The sequence below is a fragment of the Apaloderma vittatum genome, unplaced genomic scaffold (assembly GCF_000703405.1).
Source record: "Apaloderma vittatum isolate BGI_N311 unplaced genomic scaffold, ASM70340v1 scaffold30075, whole genome shotgun sequence".
Classification (NCBI taxonomy): domain Eukaryota; kingdom Metazoa; phylum Chordata; class Aves; order Trogoniformes; family Trogonidae; genus Apaloderma; species Apaloderma vittatum.
Window position 1 is genome coordinate 1 of NW_009719313.1, and position 19,918 is coordinate 19,918.

Sequence of the window (19,918 nt, forward strand, 5' to 3'; positions counted from 1 at the left end):
TGCGAGAGAAGGAGAAAACGCCCGGAGCCGGGCACACGAGCAACTCGGTGTTCGTGCTCCGCACTAAAACCACTCGCGGTGCTCCCAGGTGCTGAGAGCTTAGAAACAAAAGGGGCCCCAGGAGTGGTTCTCTGCTGCTTCACAGCGCAGGCTACACGGAGAAAGGGCTTGTAAGTCACGCCAACACACGGGCTTCCCAAAGCCTGGGGAAGGAGCCACACCACGACATTCTGTTCCTGTGCCCAGGGCGCTCTCCTGTGCAAAAATATTGACATAAATGTCGTATATAAACATTTAGCTAGTTAACTGCTGTATTGCTTCTTACGTTGTTGTAAGTGAAACGTAACTGAGAACTACCTCTAGAACCCCAGACTTCCCAGAAGCAGGAAGACAAAGAAAAGTTTGTCTTAACTATCCCCTGTCGGTTCATTCACCTCTTCACTGTTTCATACCTTGCAGTGAAACGTATCCAGTATTTTAAACTCCCAATTTGAACAGGAACCCCTCTGTATATTCTGTTGCTACTTCTAAGCAAAGACTCTTGCAGTTCAGAGTTCGCTTTGACCTGTATTATTTTACCACTAAAATATAAATAAAACAACGCTTCCTTAAATTTTACATTTATTTCCAAGGCACAGTATTTCCTCATGGCAAAAGTTAGGCTACTTTTCTGCTGGGTACCTAAAGGTAAAAATGTAAATCTTGAAAGCATATTTTATTTTTTCCTCTCTTTTGCTTAAGGATTTAGTAACAGATAGTTAAAACTTATAACAAGGGCAAAAAACCAGCATAACACTGAGACAGTATTTGTCCATAAGACATTCTGTAGCCATTACAACCTGATGGTGTTTTCATTAGGGATTTTTTGGCTGCTTTTGCTGGAGCGAGAGCAGTCAGAGCAGAAATCATAAAATCTGGTAATGCTAACTTAAAAGAAGTCTGCTTCTAGTTCCTCCGGGTTTTGATCTAGCAAATGAAATCTTCTGGAAGCAAATTTAGGTCTGGATCATATGCATCTGTCATATATTGGGTTATAAGCACACAGTATCTTCTGTAGGAGTCTTATCCAGTCTTTACCTAGACAGACCCCAGCTGCGTGGGGGAACAAAGTCATTGGCCTGTTCACTGAAGTCTTGCTTACCTTGAGCTGTCTTCCATGTTTGACCCAGGATTGCAAAGATACAGCTTCCAGATATAAAACTAACTTGTGGAATGTCATTTCCTGAGTATAGGAGGCATTTGGAGATTATCTTTACATTCTAATACCTTCATTCTGACTTGTTCATGGAATTTTTACTTGAGAAAAGGGAAAGTCCAGTAATAGTCATGCCTGAAATGCAATCTGACTAGGGAGAAGAGTGAAAAGTTTCTGGGCAGAGGTAGACAATGCATAATATTGGTGTCACTGGGGAGGAATTTCTCACAAGCTCTTAACTTTTTTATTATGTTAACTGACATCCTCTCATCAGTTTATGATGTGTCTAAGTTGGGATGCATTAAACTACTCCATTTCAATTTGGTGAAGGTTTTTTCTGTTTAAGACACTCCCAGCTTCTTCTTTTTTCCATGTCCCTTCCTTTAATCTTCTTCCCCAGCTCCATCTTACCAAATGTAAGGAGTCAACTGAGTAGAAACACTAGAGTTAATTTTTAGGAGTTCCCTGTTGTGAAACACCAAGCCTGAGATATTTTCATGGACAGAAATGCTATTTAAAGTTTAATAGCATGGATCTGCAACTGTTGCACTAGTGACTTTCTGTACTGAAGACTCTTGCTACCGCGACAGGGCTGGTGGGTTTCAATATGAGTTTATATTTTGAAATATAACGGGCTGCTGCCATCAAAGAAACATTGGCTTATCAGATTGGCTGAGTCAACCTAAAAACCAAACCACAGACCTCTTACACAAGAAAGTAAGAGTTTGTGTAGTTCTCTGCTCTAAGTACTGACTTTATTCTGATGTTGTCATATACTTTGGTCTTAGGGTCTGAAAATGCGTGTGAAAAGACTTCATTTATGTTTCTGCGACAAGAGTTGCCTGTGAGATTGGCAAATATAATGAAGGAAATAAGCCTGCTACCAGACAACCTTCTAAGAACACCTTCAGTTCAGCTGGTGCAGAGCTGGTAAGAACAGTGTAATTTCATATCTTTAAGGGTGACAGAAGTCGGAGGAACTCATTCTCTTCTACAGAAAGAACACTTCACGTGTTCGTTACATCAACATCACTTATTTAGGCTTAGTAAATATTCCAATGTGACATAAATCAGAAACTAAATTTACAGACCTGGAAAAAAGTCCTTTAAGAGCAATTAGAGAACCCACAAGGGAACTGAAAATCATTAGGTATTGCAGATAGTCATGTACGAGAATTCAAAAAACCAAAAATCCACCAGAACAGTGCTTAATAGGGGACTTACCTAAAATGAAGAAGCTAGTTGAAGAAACCAACAGAAGAAAGCTAATGCACAAAATGTTTGCTAAAGATAGTAGAAACCATTTAAAAGACAGGTTACTGTGGATTTAAAGTGTAGAAAATACAAAGAAAGCGCAATAGCAAGCTTCCAAAACTAAAATATGTAAAACAACAGAAAGAATATGAGACTATTAAAATAAAAAAGACATCTTTTGAAAAGTAAAATTTGCTTTCAAGTAAAGAACTTACACATAAGCATTAACTTTTGTAAGATGAAGGCAAAACAAGGAGATTGCTTGGCACCTGCTAAAGGCACATGGCTATCTGGAAAGGCTTTTGAAGTTAAGAGAACAGAAAATCTGCCAGTGAATAAATGGGATTGATTAGATGACTGGATATAAAAAGACCTGTCAATGAAGATGAAGGCTCTTAATGAAACATGAATGCTCAAATTCTCATGAAACTAAACGATATTGATCAAATGGGAAATGAATTGCACTTGGACAAATGCAAAGTAGAGCACAGAGAGGACCCTCCTCTCCATCTGTGCCTGCTTGCTTAGAATGGAAAGAGAAATTCTCATGCTGCTGGGGATGTTTTTCTGAATGTGTCAGTTGATGGGCAAGAAGGCAAATAGTGTTAGGAACTAAGTAATAAATGGGGAGGAATATAATTGTACCACTGTGTTAGCTCATTATTCCTCTGAATTGCATGCAGTTTTAGTCACTTCATCCTGAACAGAAAAGACTGAGAGGGATAATCAGAGGGCTGAAACAATTTCTTCGTGAGGAGAAACCAAATAGAATTCTTCAGCTTGGAAAATACACATCTAAAGAAAGAGATGGCAGAAGTACGTAAATTGTGAACAAGCTGGGAAGATTTTCTAATAACAGGAACTCACTGGGGCTGCAAATAAGTGATCACCTACTGGGTTTAAAACACAAGGAAGATCTTTTATGCATTCTAATTAAATTGTGGAATTCATTGCTCTGGAAACTCTGGAAGAAAATATGAACAGATTCAAAGGGATCTAAGAAAATTCAGAGGATCAGTGGGATACATCAAATACAATGGAAACAAGGAACCTTGAAAGACATAAATTGCTAACCAAAGGGATCTGGGGAGGCACATTAGAATTGGTCTTTGCAATGTTTCTTTCATTTAAAGGTATGTCCAAAGTCTTCAGGAGATCCTTGACTTTAAGGACAAAAGCTCAGAAGATTCAGGGGCTATTCACAGGTAAGGATTTGCTGTCACATCCATTAACATTATGTAGGAGGACTGGCAAGAAGATGATAGCTTAAGACAAAATTCAGCTATCTCAAATCTTTACTTAAGAATTGCAGTAACGTCACCCCCTGTCTGTATAAAGAGGGTACATTAAAACATGAAACAAAGAACTTCTATGCCATATCATGCTGGTTAGGACTTTTTTTTATTACACTGAAGAAGTTATGAACTTATGAAACTTGACAAAATGTTTACCAATTCCTTACTGGTAATGTTGGAACTGAACTGATGCATGGAACTTTTCACTTGTAGAGTAGTTTTGGTCGCCATTGGCTGACCATAACTGCCCTGTGTGAAAGTTGTTGGCAGTCGTCTTCTTCACAATACTCAAGATAATAAATAAATAAAAAATTTATAAGTAAGCAATAATGGTTGATTGTTGCTTGTTTCAATGCTGGTCACTTGAAATACACAGTAAAGACTGGCCTGTCTTCTTAGTGCCAAAGGCAGATCTGTGATACTTGTGTACGTAGCAGTCGTCTTCTTTTGTAGGCTGTTTGCCACAGTATTGAATTCACTAAAAAGTGCAACACTAACAATGCATTAATTTTAGTTTTACAGATACTGTGATAAAAATCCGGAATCGACACAACGATGTAATCCCTACTATGGCTCAAGGAGTAATAGAGTACAAGGAAAGCTTTGGCATTGATCCAGTGACCTCACAGAATGTGCAGTATTTTTTAGACCGTTTCTACATGAGTCGCATTTCAATTAGAATGCTCCTTAATCAACACTGTAAGTGCCATTGTTGAAACAATGGGAAATGAGGCCTATATCGGTGTATTTCTCTTATGTGCTTAATATGCACTTAAATACTTCTTAGGAGTCCACTATTTGCCTTTCTGTTTATAAACTCATTCTTAAGACAATTCTTAAAATATTTATTAATAGTATACTTTCAAGTATGGTGAAGATTGGAACTGTATATTGCCTATAAATTTATATTTAGCAAAGCTTAAGACACAAACTAAAACTAAAATTACAATTGAATATTAAAATAAATTTTTTTTTTTGCAGCTTTACTTTTCGGTGGGAAAATTAATCCAGCTCATCCAAAACACATTGGAAGCATTGACCCTAACTGCAATGTTGTTGAAGTTATTAGAGGTAAATTCAGCAGATCATCAGAACAAGAATCCTGAAAACTTACATAAATGACTGTATGAGAGCCAGTACACATCTTGATATTCATGTACTGTTTAGTTCTTTCCTACCTGGAGCAGAAGTTTAAATTAAAATATAATACAGTTTTGTCACTCTTCCCTATAAACCTTGTTTTTGTGAGAAAATACGAAATCTTGCTGACAGTGCACAGCATTCTACATTTTTGTTTTTCTTTTTAGCAAACTGTAAAGGAAAAAAAAAGTGAAGGGAGAAATGTAACTTTTATGTGTTTTTATTATAGATGGCTATGAAAGCGCTAAGAGACTTTGTGATTTATATTACATGAGCTCTCCAGAATTCATCCTTGAAGAGCGGAATGGTGAGTGGATATGGGATGAGGGATTCTCATGAACATAGTAATGGCTTCTTCTACAGTAGCCGGTGTTGAACTTTTCATATAGTTAATGTATGCTCTATATCTACTGTCATAAATAGCTTGGGGTTTGTGGGGGTTTTGGGTCGTTTTTGTTTTTTTTTAACCTGGCAGAAAGCTTTCCCTATTCCTCCCTTTCACTGGGAAACTGAATTCAGTAGAATAGGTTTTGATTGTACAGATATAACAGATTTTAGCAGCCTCCTTCCCTCCCTAGGGTTTCTTACATGTCTTCACTCTACACTCCCTTGCATCTCACCCTCTCTGCACTTCTTGTGACATTTTTAAGATTTATAATAAACATTCCATTCTAATTTCTCCTGCTTCTTCAGCTAGCATGTTATTTTAGTTCTAATTAGATACTGTACACCGAAGTTGTGGTAAAAATTATCTGAACCTATTGGTCGTGACTTGAAAAAACAGTTTACAGCCGTGTTGCTGTTGTCCTTACAGTCCTTCTGAATGCCAAAGAGCCTGTCTGACCCTACTTACTGGAATACTTTTCAAGTTACTGAATGCCAAGTTCGGACAGAGCTACAGAACAAGCAAACAAAATTGTTTCTACAAGTAATTGCAAAAGCCAAAGTGCAACCACAGTAACTTGGCCCATGAAGCTAAAGGAAAAGGAAGTGTGGCCGTGGCTACTCATTCCAGATCTTTTTTTTCCTACTGTACAAAAGCTATCATTTTGTATCTAGGTTAAGGGTTTTCCTCTCTTGGTTTTTGGAGTATGATGCTAAAACCATTTGTAGGAAACGATCAGTCACGCTAGCTCATTCCTTGCACAGAGGGGTCATTTAATGCTATATGTGCTCCAGAACCCAGAGCAAGTAATTCAGTTTTTATAAAATGAGTGACCTGCTCAATGGATTGTGAAGGTGAGTTAAACCCCATCCAGGGCAAATGCACATTCCTTGCCCACAGCCAAGAGTGGAGACCAATATTTAAACCTTAGATATGGGATCAGGGGGTGGAGGCACGGGGGGAAGCAGTTAACTTAAGGACAGGAACCTGATGTATTTTGAAGTGTAATTTCCCCTCACCTTCCAGGGACATAATTTGTTCTAGATCTTTTAACACTGATAGTCTTCAGCATTTATGTTTAGACAGCACTGGTCACTAACAAAGGCTGTTGAGAAATTATGAATTTGTTGAACTGAAAGAACCTTAAGAGCCAGCAGAATTTTCTCAATACCCTTTCCTTGATCTTTGATATAATGGACGTGTTTCCATGATGTATTTTCTAGAATTTAATCTTTAAAAGAAGTTTCAAAACTGTACCAGTTTTACAGATGGAATTGTCTATATAATTTGTTAAGGTTTCTTGTTAGAAATTGGCTAGTATCTGAATGAATCCAAGTATCTGAATGAATCCAAGAATAGGCTACACTGTAGTTACTCTTTGGTGCATTATAGGATTGTAAGTTAATTTGCGTTGGGAGGGACATCAGGAGGTTTCTAGCCTGACCTCCTGCTTGAAGCCGGGACAGCTACAAGGTCAGACCAGGTTCCTTTTTGGTCTTGCAAGTCCTCCAAGGGTGGTGACTGTGTAACACCTCTAGGCAACCCATTCCAGTGCTAAACCGTTGTGGTGAAAAGTTTTTCTCTGTATCCAGTCTGAAGCTCTCTTATTTCATCTTAAACTGCTTCCCGTTCTCCCACCACCTGAAGAATCTGACTCTATCTTCATGATAACCTCGGCACAGGTACTAGAAAGCAACTATTATATGCCCTAATCAGTGATGCCACAGTGGGTTTTAAGATTAATTTCTAAAGCAACAAGCACATGGGCAAATCTTCAGTATAACTTTTGATTCACATACAACTTTTCAAGAGTTTTCTGTTCAAGTTTTCCTTCCCTTGTAAATTCTCTCACCAATACAAATACACACTTTGAATTACTGTGGGAACGAATAAAAGGATACTATGTTTGCTATTTAATTATTTAGACTCTTTTCTTCTCCAGCTAAATCGCCAGGACAGCCCATGCAAGTGGTCTATGTGCCCTCACATCTCTATCACATGGTTTTTGAACTTTTCAAGGTCTGTGCACTTACCATTACACAATTCTTTTATACGTTTTTGTTTAGTGAGACTCTTATTTGTTTGACTTTTTGAACCAATTCTAGATAGCAGCATGTTTTGGAAGTGCAAACCTCTCCCTGTTTTACTGCAGGAAGATATCTAAATTGTACTATTTTAGACAAACAGTAACAGCTTTGGAAGATGTCTCTCCTTTGCCTAGTCACTGAATACATCTGACATCTTCTGACTAGATAGCTTTGTCAAAAAATCTTGAAATGTAAAATAAAATAAAATAAAATAAAGCAAGTGAGAATAAAAGACAATTTTTGGGACATCTTCAGATGCATAACAGGTCCTATACAGCTTTTCTTAAGCAGTTAAGTCCTAGACTTTGTGTCACACTGCATGCACTATGCATTGTAAACAATTCTACATATAAAACTGTACATTAAAATATTCAGAGGTGTCTTCTAAAAAAAGTCCGTGTGTTCTAATAAACTATATAAATACTGAAACTGAATAAACTAGAAGTAATAAAACCCCCCCAATTCTAATACCATATATAATTGTCCTGATTCTGAAATATGTTATAAAAATAATTTTCCTGAATTGATGTCTTAAGATAATATACAAGGTTGTAAGAACGGTATTTTAGTTGTACTTGAAAATTGCAGAATGCAATGAGAGCCACCATGGAACATAGTGCTGACCGGTGCATTTATCCTCCAATTCATGTACACGTCACATTGGGAAATGAGGATTTAACTGTGAAGGTACTCACTTTTTATTATTTTGAAGGTTATATGGATTCATAGGCAGTGTATTACTAACTTTAGTTGCTGATCTGGTCCCAACACTAGACTGTATGTGATAACGTACTATGTATGTAACAAGACCATTACGGAATTTCACATACTGCATCAGCAGTAAATTCATAAAGAGGTTGAGGAGTCATGTTCATGTCTTGTCTGGCTTATATGCAATCATGACTAAAAATGAAGTAGCATCTTTATACAATTGTATCAGCATTTTGTATGAGACAATGACAGAGCAATTCAGGTGCGAAACAACTGAAAAAGGAGATAAACATTGTATATTCCATGCAAATCAAACCTCCCTGAAATACAGTTTGCAGCGTAAATTCTGCTTTTTCTGTACAACAGCCATGTTGGGTTTCAAAGACCCAACTGCAAGCACTGTTTTTTTCATAGGTCTAACTAAACTGTAGTAAACCAACTCCTCTGACTTACTCCTTCAGTAACAGGTTTTAACAGAGTAACAGATTTTAATAGATTGTATTTAACTGGTAGACTTCCTGAGGAATAAAGATACAAATAGACACACAGAATCGGGCATTTGCTGAAACGTATAGATACTTAATACTTCAGAAAAAATCAGGTTACAAACAAGATAAAAAACAATGCACAATTTTGGTAGAATTTTCTTGCTTCCAAGGTATTATGAATGCTTCTTATGGTAGTATTTTATTTGAATGGTTTGGATATGGGATGAAAGGGAAGTATTCACCTCTCTGCTCATTTCTGTAGCTGAGAGACAAGAATTTAAGAAAACTCCTAATTTAATTAATATGGACCACTATATATATACACACACATATATATGTGTATATGTATATACACACATATGTGTTTTACCTGAAATGCTGCTTGTTTCAGATGAGTGATCGTGGTGGAGGTGTTCCTATGCGGAAAATTGACAGACTATTCAACTACATGTATTCAACAGCACCTCGTCCACGTGTTGAGACATCACGAGCGACACCTCTGGTAAGCAAATCTTTCATATTTTGTCATCTCTGGATATGTTTAATTGTCACAAAAGAAACCATTAAGCCAAAGCTACAAAGTACTGATTTTATGGGCACAAGGAGTATTATCATTTGAACGTTACACCTTAATTCAAGTATTTTTCTGAAAATAACTAGAAAATTGCGTAAAATCCTACAGCACTAAAAACTGTTTAAACTTGTTCAATATTCTGTTTTTCCTCTACCAAATACAAAGATCAGGTACCTCAAGCAGAACACTTAGCTACGCTGCATGTACTGCAGTAAGGACAGGACTCTGAATTCTTCTTGTGGCCACTGAATGAAAGGAAAAATAATTACAGCAATAATTTCAGATCAGGTCCATAGTTCCATTTGCACTGTGCAGTCAGTGGTACCATGCCCCAGCAAGGCTGAAGGTATGCAGATGTGACAGGGCCTATGAAGAACCTACTTTGGCCTTATGTGAACTTAATAGTTGCTTAAGAAATGCGTAGCTCTCAAGAAGCAGCTCAGAACAGCTTGAATTTGTTCTCTCACACTGCGACGTTCAGAATGTGCTTTCAATATGTATATGGTATTCTGCGTCTAGATGAATGTGCAACGCATTAAACACATTAAGCGTTGTGTATGTTCATTGAAAGATTACCTCTAACATTTAGTAGATAAAAAAATAAATGATACTTAACACTTCAGGGCTGTGTCCTGCTGCTGCAGATAGGGCTCCAACAGAATTCTAGTATAAGCTACAAATTCATTGGCATTGGTTCTTGGACATTTTTAATATATACTGATGATGAAACATAGCTGACTTAAGTACTCAGAGTTCCTAAGATTAGTGGTTTCATGAGGCATAACAGACTCGGTACAGTTTTCTCTAATTATGTCACATCTTCTTGAGAAAGCTACTGTAATACAAGAAGTGTTACCTAGCAGCCCTGTCTGACAGAGGAATAGCAGTTTTCTCATAACCACAATCATCCACGCATTCTTCCGTTTCTGGGCTGTGTAATAGTTCTGGGGAGCACAACAGGTAACATCTAGACGTCTTCTTTTACTGTCAAGCATTATGCTTAGTTTGTCTGTTCACCTATTAAGTTAAAACAGAAAACACCCCTGATGGTTGCAATTAATGAAAATACACCTTTTTTCCTGGATCAGGCTGGATTTGGTTATGGCTTACCCATATCGCGTCTGTACGCACAGTACTTCCAAGGAGACCTGAAACTGTATTCCTTGGAAGGCTATGGGACGGATGCAGTTATTTACATAAAGGTACGATGTAACACTTTACCATTTAAAATTTATCACCAACTCTTAACTGCTAACAGCGCTCCTTGCTCTGTTACTATAACTTCCGTTAAAAAGAATTGTCAGCTACAGTCTTTTGTACTTACAGGCCTTATCGACAGAATCAATCGAAAGACTCCCTGTATATAACAAAGCAGCCTGGAAACATTATAAAGCAAACCACGAAGCAGACGACTGGTGCGTGCCAAGCAGTGAGCCAAAGGACATGACCACTTTTCGCAGTATATAGCTTTTTCCTCAACAGTTCGTAAGAAGTAGGTATGTCTGTAAAGGGAATTTAAAAGACTGGATTTACACCAAGATGCTGAGCCACAGCTGATATGTGAAAGTAACTGTAAGTGGAGAAAAAGAAGGTTTCATGTAATTACTTTTTTTTTTTCCCCCGGAATTAAAAAAAAAAACCCAACAGCAAACCCAGGAAAACCTTGAAACCTGTATGTACCTTAAAATTTTAAGTGAGAAGGTCATACTTAATTTGTTCCATTTTCTATTTATAACTACTTTCAGTACTTAAGTCAAGGAAGCAGTAGTTTGGGGTTTTATAGGGGCCAATGCAATCTACATCACATGTGGTGAGAAATGTATTAATTCATGTAATTAAAATTTGTTTTTAAAATAGAAGAACTATTGAAAAAGCTCACTAGAGCACTTTTTTCCATTGTACAATATTGCAGATTAGTGAAAAACATGTAAGAAAGATTGAGGAGCTCACTGCTATACCTTTGCACCTGTGTGGCACTTTGTATTCTTTTATCTTAAGCATGCTGAGGCCTAATTTTGCAAAGTTATAGATGTGTTGCCTACACACCTTGCCTACTTCAAGTTTTTTTGCAGCCATAGAAATCACACTTAGGTCTGTAGGGATTTAAAAAAAAACAAAACAGTTCTAGCTGCTACCACTGGTATAATATATCTCAGGTATGTGGCATCAGTCATATTTCTTTGGTTGTAATGTGAATATTTAATACATGTGAAAAGCTTATCATGCAGAGATCATTGTGAATTAGCAAATAGTGTGTTGGCTTGCTTACAGTAAAGCTATGATGTCTTGCACTTGCTTATTTCTTTAGGTAATACCAAAACACAGTCTCGATGTTCTAGCCCTAGTAAGATCTCAGACTTGGATATATCAGGTTACAGCTGTAAATGCAAACTATTTTAATAAACAGATTTTTTTTAAATTTGCCCTTAATAGGGCATCTCTGTTACTTTGACAATAGAGACTACCTTCTCAGGAGTATTTAAGGAAAAGTGGAATTAACAATTTTAGAAAATACCTTTGTATTTGTGATGTGCTTCTAGCCTCGTTTATATAGTAAGTTAAGTTGAAGTCACACCGTAACATAAGTAAGGTAAGCAGAATGTGTTTATCAGTCAAAGGCAAACTGTCAAAACACACTGGGGAGGATCGAGGGGGGAATGAGTATTACATTTCAGGTACAAAGTCCTCCTTTTAATAAAGGATTTAGCTTCTTTTAATTCCTATTATGCTAGCTTTGTTCAAATCGTACACATCTCTGTTGCACCTCAATCCTTGTCATTCCTGAACAATTCAGGAGTGACACAACTAAAGATGCTGAGAACTAATCCTTTTCTCAGTTAATTCATTGCATGTAATTCAATCATGTTTCCTGTTTTGCAGCAGCCATGCATAATCCCTCTTGGAAACAAACAATCCCCAATTTTGCTAGCTTACTAACGTTGCACAGAGCTGAAGGTGAGATACCACAGGCGAAGGAATAGCTGGTTTTGTTAGAAACTGAAGTCATGTATTCTTGTAGCTGAGCCAGATAAAGGATTATCACCCGCTACCTCCCTAGCCTAGTTCTGCAAAAGAGTAAAATGGTTTTATACCCTGGTCAAGCCTTAATGTAGGTCACTTTAACAGGAGTGATTACAGAGTGGGCTATGTGCACAGCTAAACTGACACTCTGAGGGAGGCTTATTCTAGATTAATTGCCACCAGAACAGTAGTTACCTGCTCCACTCAAGCTTGTGGGCACTTTGAGAGGCTCCCATTTTTATTCTTTAAAAGGATGTGAGGTGGCAACTGGCATACCTTTCACTCTGTATGGCTACAAGTGAGGAGAATCTATAGCTCTTCTCTTCTTCAACCCTGCAAGAGGATGTGAGAAATTCCACATGCTGCAAAATGGGGCCTGTAGAAAAGTTAGAGCAAGGGATTTTAAAAACTCTGAGGCTGTACATTCTAGCTTTATGCTGTTTTAAATGTTAACTAACTTATTTGAATCGCTTTTATCAATACCTGAGAATTACAAGAGATATTTCCGAAGAAAAGCTAACTTGGTTTTTTAGAAAGTCTACTGAAGTATTTCATATGGTATTATTGAAATAAAACCTTTCATGCTCTCGGCTAGCTACCAATTGAATTCTGATTATAAGAACAACATGTCTTGTAATTTTATTTGTAGCTATCTCCTCACCCACCAGCCCAAAAGACTGTTATGAAAAATATTTTGTTTTACAGTGTTTAACTCTACTTACAAGTTTGATTACTTTTAATAGAAATAGAAGTTCAGCAGATAACTTTTGTGTTTAAGATGTTCATCATTACTGTACTGAAGACACTGCTAGCACACTGGTTAAGTTGAAGTGAATCACTGTAGAAAATTAGTAGCTTAGTGATCAAAATGCTGAGATTAATAGTTTTGTACACAAATGAGCTCAGTCTTGCACTGTAAAATGAATCTTGGATTCTGTTAATTTTTTGAAAGAATCACTACATTTATTCATTAAAACTATTTTAAGAATTAAAGTTTGAAGTTGGGTGATTGTGTGGCTTGCTACAAAGCTAGTTCCGTGGAGGCAGCCTTCTTGTTTAGCGTGTGACAGATGTTACGCGCTGTGGTCTGTGATAACCAATGTTCTTATGCCCAGGTGAGTTTCTCATCCCTGCCATGGCCTCCCCATGTAACTACAACAGCTCTGCACACAGGCACATCTTTGAAACCATTATTTCCACTCATCTTCTTCCTGAGAAACAAACTCTTCAGATGGTGCAAGATTAAGTTCCGTAGGCATAAAGGAAACAGTTAGCACATGGTTCTATCAGTACTCTCTGTTCTAACTGGAAGCACTTAACTGAGGAGAAAAAAAATACTTCCTGGACTGAATTAATCGAAGGTGGGTTTATGTGTGCACTTCTAAGCATTTGATCATTCCACGCTTCTAATTCCCTTCTCTTTATCAGTTGGACAGCATTCTTCTCTGGCTCAAGGTCTGTAAGTTGGCAGTACAAACACAAAGCTACTGGAAAGAAAGTAAATAAGTTAAATCTTGACCACAGAAGCATTTCTTACTGCACAAAACTGAGAAATGAACCTCTTTTTTAAAGTAATTATTACCAAGATTTTTCAAACTTTATTTTGGAAATGCAGTGTGCAGAAGCATTTCCACACGGTCCTTTTGCTGAAATTTGTAAGACATTTATACAAAAAATAACTGTGAAACACCAACAGTGAAGTTCATTCATTTAATTAAAATGAAAAACAGTCCATAGATTTAAAGGAGAACTTGGTCCACATAAACGATTTATGTAAATTTTGGACTAGTCTATTCTATGGTGGAACTGATATTTAAACTAGGTTATGTTTCTGGAATAATCTAATTAAAGGAAGTGCTGTTGTATCTCTAGAAAATAGTATGTAAATATACAAAACTAATTCATGTTCTAAACTAATCTGAGAATCAAATCCTCCTTTAAACAGAAATAATCTATAGTCTACAATCGAACATTTAAATACAATGCAGAAACCCAGTGCTTCAGTGATAATTTTCCCTAAAAAATCCCTACAATTCGTCCCTCAGTATTTTAAGTTTGAAAACCAGTATAGTTTAAAATTAGCAAATATATAAATTTGGTCCGCAAAAATCTTGTAGCAGGTAGAAAAGAGAAATACATGTATTGCAAATTGATCTTCATAGCATAAATCTATAAAAACTATGTATTATTTAGGAAAAATAGGTTAAAAAAGATCTTATTTATAGGTTTAAACCTTGGCCCAACACCATATGGGTAGTGTACAGAAAACTTAATATTACGCTTAGTATATGTAGTTTGTGAAAACTACTTAATATTTGTTATTTGTCTCAGTAAACTGCAACACGTAGAATTCAAAACCAATGTGCTACGACAGTGAACTTTGAACGAAAATCCCAGAAATACAAGAATTTAAACAAAATAATCCATAAATTTGAAATACATGCTTTCTTTTTAAATTAATTTGACATTACCGTTTTCTTAATTTTTACTATACATCTTTAGTGGCAACAGATAAACAGACTGTCACAGACTGAATTTGTTGGCAGGATTTTTCTATTGTCCCTCTTATCAGATTCAACTCTACCAAATGCTAGTTGGCTAATATTGGAATGATTTTTAATCCAGTATTCAACTTTTCACAAACATCAATTTCAATGAAAAGGGCATATGAGGTCTAGAAGCACAAATATTAATTAAGGCAGAAAGTTAAATTATTGTCTATTAGTACAGGCAGAGTCAACTAGGAATAAAAATATTGAAAACATTTCATTTTATTGGGTTTTAATGGGGAGGGACAATAATTAAAACGTAAAAAAAACACCTACCATGTTAAACTGTTGCACTTTCCCTCCTCCCTCAATTGTACAACTATATACAGATCTGCTGAACTTCCTCAAGATGAAGCAAGTCTACACTAAAATAAAACAGGGTCACTTCAGCAGCTGGATTCAAGAGTGGCTACCACTCTGCCCGTCTTGCGAACTTCTCTCTCCTTCTTTTGAACCTTTTCTTTCTGTTTTTCCAGTTTTTCTTGTGTTTTTCTAATATCCTTAATTTTTTTCTTTATTGTTGATCGGTCATTTTGACTGGAAACTCCCAAGGCCTTTGGGGGGAAAAAAGGAGATAAATATTCCATCATTATTTTTTCCAACAGCACTGTCAAAAGTGCTTGTGCAACAACAGTTTAAGAAAGTGTTATTCACTTTGATGCAAGGTAGGGTGGTGTGTTTTTTTTTAAGAAATAAGGGCCTAAATCCTCAAAAGCATTGTAAACGATCATCTGAGTAACAAGGTCAGTAAGGAAACAAGGGCCTACACACTTGTTTTGTTGTGAAATAATTGCTTCTTATTGCCTTTTACAAAGACAGACACCCGAGAATTTCCAGCAAACAGCATATGAAATAGTAGTCTCAAAATATTTTTCTTTTTACACAGAAGGAATTTATATTCAGTAACTAAAATCCTTAATATTAAAAATTAACGAGTAGAGTGCATTAGTAAAAAGCCTATTAATTAAACAGTACACTTCGATTTTTGATCAGCAGGTGGCAGTACCCGATCCCAAGTTATAGCCAGCACTGGCTCACACTCCCTGGAGCTCGGGATGGCCTTAGGTGTAAACTAGGCTTCAAGCATCAACATCCAAAGTCTCACAAATCCAGGCAGTAATGACAGACCAGTAACAGCTATTTCCTCTGTGTCCAAGGAAATATTTATTTAACAACATACAGGACAGCTGGTGTTGTACACCTATCCTAAAATCAAGGTGTATTTTTTTGAGGCTGAAGTTAGACTTTTTACCCCTCCCCTAAACCACTCAAATCCTACTATTCATCATTAGCAATAATTTGCCTTATGCCAGAATAGACCAATTAACCTCATTTTAGTCCCAAACTTTGCCTGTCCAAAATACAGTCTTAGAATTTAATGACAAAAAAAAAACCCTGAAAGTTTACTGGCACTGTAAGAGATAAATAGTAGGAGTAAAAGCCAAACACATTTACAAGGCTACCAGGTAGGATTTTTAGCTTTCCCACGTGAAGAAGAGATGTGGAAGAAACGGATTTCTAAAACTGGATCCTGCAATTCTCTGTATTTGAATTGGCTGGATCTTGTTTTGATATGACCTATGCTCATATTGATGACAGATGTATCAAGCCACCTTGGCGAATTACACTGATTTCCTCAAGATGCAAACAAAGGAGAAATACTTGGTATTTACTGATTAAAACCAACTTAGATTAGTAAATCCTCATCTAACTGTATGGTGTCCAAGCATTTCAAAAGTAAAACTCTATCCCTTAAAAAGCCATGAAAACAGGGAAATAGACTTTGTAGGTTAAAAATATGTCTGAATAAGCAGTGAAATTCATACAGTTACAAATCTGTCGTGGGATATTCACATACCTTTAACTTGTCGCTGTCGAGCTGCATTAACTGCTGTCCATCTATATTCATAGCTGTGAACTCTGTAATGTACTGCTCCATGTTCATTCCCATTAGCCAGTGGCATACTTGCTGGGTGGTCCATTCAGAAATAGGTCTACTGTGCCACTGATTTTGCTTTCCTGTTGTTGTAAAATCATCATCTAATGCCTGACCAATTGAGAAAAGTCACTGTAAGCAACGTTTTACTTGACTATAGGTTGAATTACAGTTGCCAATTGAGTTTCATTAACAAAATGCATTTTTAAACGTACTCTAGCTCCAAAAAGACTTCAGTTCTCGAGATCACAGTTAACACTCAGTTTGCCTAGGAGTTTGCTATGAAGAAAAAGACACTACAACAGTCAACACAAACTAAGCCAGAAACAGAGATCATAAATGCTTTTCTCTAAGATAAATTATATAGTAAAGCATTCATGTAAATTTGATACATCCTAACAAAGAACAAGCTTCCTCAATGAGTTGGTTAAGGTAGCTCAATGCCAGTGTTAGGTACTGCCTTACACAGATCAAGAATTGAGTGGCACTTCAACTGTGTTACTGATTATTGTCCGGTGAAGGAAATCCAGAACAAAAGCAATTCTAGAATTAAGTAAATCTGATGACTGTTCCAGGTAGTTTCACTAAATTTCATGCATTTCTTGGAGAGGGCTGTTTATTCTGTCATCTAATGCCATCACATCAACATTGTAAAGGATCTGCCAGCTATAAGACCATTTCAGAAACATAAGAGCTTGTAGCCTTCCAGTGAAAAAACACTTTGCCAGCTCTCAGAGCTTTTGAAGCTCCCTGCTTCAATTTCAGTTGGCTTCTGAGGGGGAAAAAGGCACTGCTGTTCATCCCAAAGCACTCTATTCCTTCATCACAAAAGAAAAGCTACATAAAACAGAGCTCAGTGTCTGTACAGAAGAAAATCTCGTGTCATACTTGAATCAGGAACATCAGAGTTACCTGAAGTTTTATTAACTATCCAGAATGATCTCTCACTAGCTCATGATTGAGTACAGACTGCATTAGACTTGTAGGCTGCTCCACTAGGCAGCTTCCACTGCTTAGCAAAGGTATTTTCTGAACAGCAGAAAGTATGTTCATGTTTTCCAGGAAGTCTTAACAATTGTAAACAGAAACCATGGATATAACCGTCTTCCTAGTGACAGATTTGAGATGCGACCCTGTTAAGTTTCCTGAACAACTGCACCTCCCAACACGAGGGGTCTCGCAAAATCCAACTCCTTCAACAAAAACTGGGAGAGTTGATTGAACGTAACAAAGTGATTCTGGCAGTTGCAAGTGGAAGATAGCAAGGTGTAGGTTGGTCACATGATCCTGAGAGCACAACATGGAACACGTATCTGAGGTGAAGCAAATACATTTTAGATTTCCGTTATATTCTACATGTAAGTAGAAATTCTTTGCTTTTCCTGATCTGTGAAACAAAGGACAGTGGTTACATAAGGAGGTAGTGCAGATAAACCGGAACAAGTTTCTAGAGCAGAATAGTTTGTGCTGCGGTCCTGAAATCCGTACTACGAGCATTTCCAAACAGCCCCCTGGCCAGTCAGACTCAATGGCCACTAGGAGCTAGAATGCACTAGGAACACTATTGGAGCATATCTGGTTTGCTTTCCAAAAACTGAAGTAAGGCAAGTGGGGACAATCTGGAGATTTCCTTCAAAATTGGACTTCTAATACAAATGAAAAGGATTATGCTGATGTAACAAGTGTGAACACATCCACCTTCCTAACATGAAGAAACCAACTAGCAATTTTCAGAAAACAGCAAAGGGCTCTAGAAGAGGTTTTGATTTAAGTGCTCTATACAGCATCTGTATCAAGACAACTGGGGCACAGCAAAGTTTCTATCCAAGCCATCAAGCTTGAGATGCTTCATACAAAGAAAGAAAGTTTATCGCATAAATTACTAAAGGAATTTCAAAATGTTACTTTAAATCATTTTAGATAACAGTACTCCTCCACCTGTCATTGTAATACAAAATATATATTGATAACTTTACTTTGTCTCATAATAGCAAGTCTTCATGAATAATAAAAAAAACCAGCTTCCCCTTTGTGTATGTATCTCAGAGTCATATGTGCTCTATCAGCAGCAAGAAATACCAAAATATATATTGCCACATATGTATATTTTTTTATATATATACATATATCTACTTTTAACCTTGAGGGGGATGTGTGTGCGTATCTATCTATCTATCCATCCATCCATCTCCTTTACACTGATAAATGTGTAAAATGCTTTATTCCTGTTGAACTCACTCACTAGTTTTATTTAATCTGTGCTAGCCATGTAACAGATTCACTGAAGTAATTTCAGAGTAAAAGTACTGGCAGAAGGTGTCCTCCTGTTAAAGAGAGGCCCAGATTAATTAATTTTGCCAGGGGAATGCAGTCCCTCGATAGATTCTGGGAAGCTCTGTGCACCAGTTCCTCCAAGCAGCATAGATTAGAGCAGCTATCAGACTGTACCATGGAGGAGTCCTCCAGGCTAAGCTACTCATTCCAGTCTAGGTCTTGAGCTCCATCAGCTGCTGCTGATGCTGACAAACTCAACCTACTTCATATTGCTGAAGACATCTCTCAAACCAGAAGAAGTTGTACCTAAAGCTTATTTTGTGTTAACACACTTAGACATCATCTCCTCACAGAAGTGAACAGGAAGGTATTTAATCCTATGTAATTTGATCTTTTCACTACTGCACAAGGAAAAAGCAATCTGTAACTATTTTTTCAGAATACAAAAGCGAAAAGTGTAGAAGAGTGAAGAACACATTCTAGAGTAATTTTCGTTGGTCATTAAATCATACCTCTACATAATTTTTTTCCAGTTGTTTACTGTCCCTCCAGAGGCAGAAGGACTGTCCCAAGCTGCTAGTTACATCAGAGTTACAGTCCCCAAAACAGCCACCACACACAAAAGATCAGCTGCAAATTCAGAAAGCAGAACTAAAACTACCTGTAACATACAGAAGCATGAGAAAACCACATGCTCCTGCATAAATCCACAGATGCTTCAGAAAGCAGGTACAGAAATGCTGAAGGCCGTAAAGACAAAAATATCAACCCCAAGAAAACACCGATGCCATTACACCATTCAACAGAATCTGCTAACAACCCACTTCTCAGCACGCTGCCACTGCTCCAACCCGCCCACGAGCCCCTGCCCAGCAGAAGCCGACTCTTCAGTGCTGCTCCCATCTAGATTTCCCCGGCCTACTACCAGTTCCAGGATCTGTGGGGCAGCACACAGTAGCCCGTTCCTCTGAATGTAGGCATGGTCACACTAGCTACTGTGATTCCTGCT

The 19,918-nt window shown here is 37.3% G+C and overlaps 2 protein-coding genes across 2 annotated transcripts in view; one reads left to right on the plus strand and one right to left on the minus strand.

Moving 5' to 3' along the window:
- Nucleotides 1-1,985: 1,985 nt before the first annotated feature.
- LOC104274848 ([Pyruvate dehydrogenase (acetyl-transferring)] kinase isozyme 1, mitochondrial) lies at nt 1,986-10,596 on the plus strand. The gene is made up of 10 exons (XM_009870597.1): nt 1,986-2,125; nt 3,583-3,654; nt 4,259-4,443; nt 4,726-4,815; nt 5,114-5,191; nt 7,212-7,288; nt 7,945-8,043; nt 8,947-9,057; nt 10,218-10,331; nt 10,456-10,596. Exons 1-10 carry the CDS (start codon nt 2,016-2,018, stop codon nt 10,594-10,596), a joined length of 1,077 nt encoding a protein of 358 aa, XP_009868899.1. The 5' UTR covers nt 1,986-2,015.
- A 3,113-nt stretch (nt 10,597-13,709) lies between these two features.
- The window catches only part of LOC104274849 (neurabin-1-like), a 42,141-nt gene continuing 35,932 nt past the window's right edge, over nt 13,710-19,918 (minus strand). Inside the window, exons 17-18 of the mRNA XM_009870598.1 lie at nt 16,558-16,746; nt 13,710-15,253 (exon numbers count right to left, since the gene is read on the minus strand). Of these exons, the coding sequence (XP_009868900.1) occupies nt 15,086-15,253; nt 16,558-16,746 (357 nt within the window). The 3' untranslated portion in view covers nt 13,710-15,085. The remainder of the gene's footprint in view (nt 15,254-16,557; nt 16,747-19,918) is intronic.

Bases quoted from the DNA above. Each gene is read 5' to 3' on its own strand.
- LOC104274848 (XM_009870597.1), top strand. From the start codon at position 2,016: ATGTTTCTGCGACAAGAGTTGCCTGTGAGATTGGCAAATATAATGAAG. The intron at 5,192-7,211 runs GTGAGTGGATAT...TTTCTTCTCCAG, and splicing joins CATCCTTGAAGAGCGGAATG to CTAAATCGCCAGGACAGCCC. The intron at 10,332-10,455 runs GTACGATGTAAC...TTGTACTTACAG, and splicing joins ATGCAGTTATTTACATAAAG to GCCTTATCGACAGAATCAAT.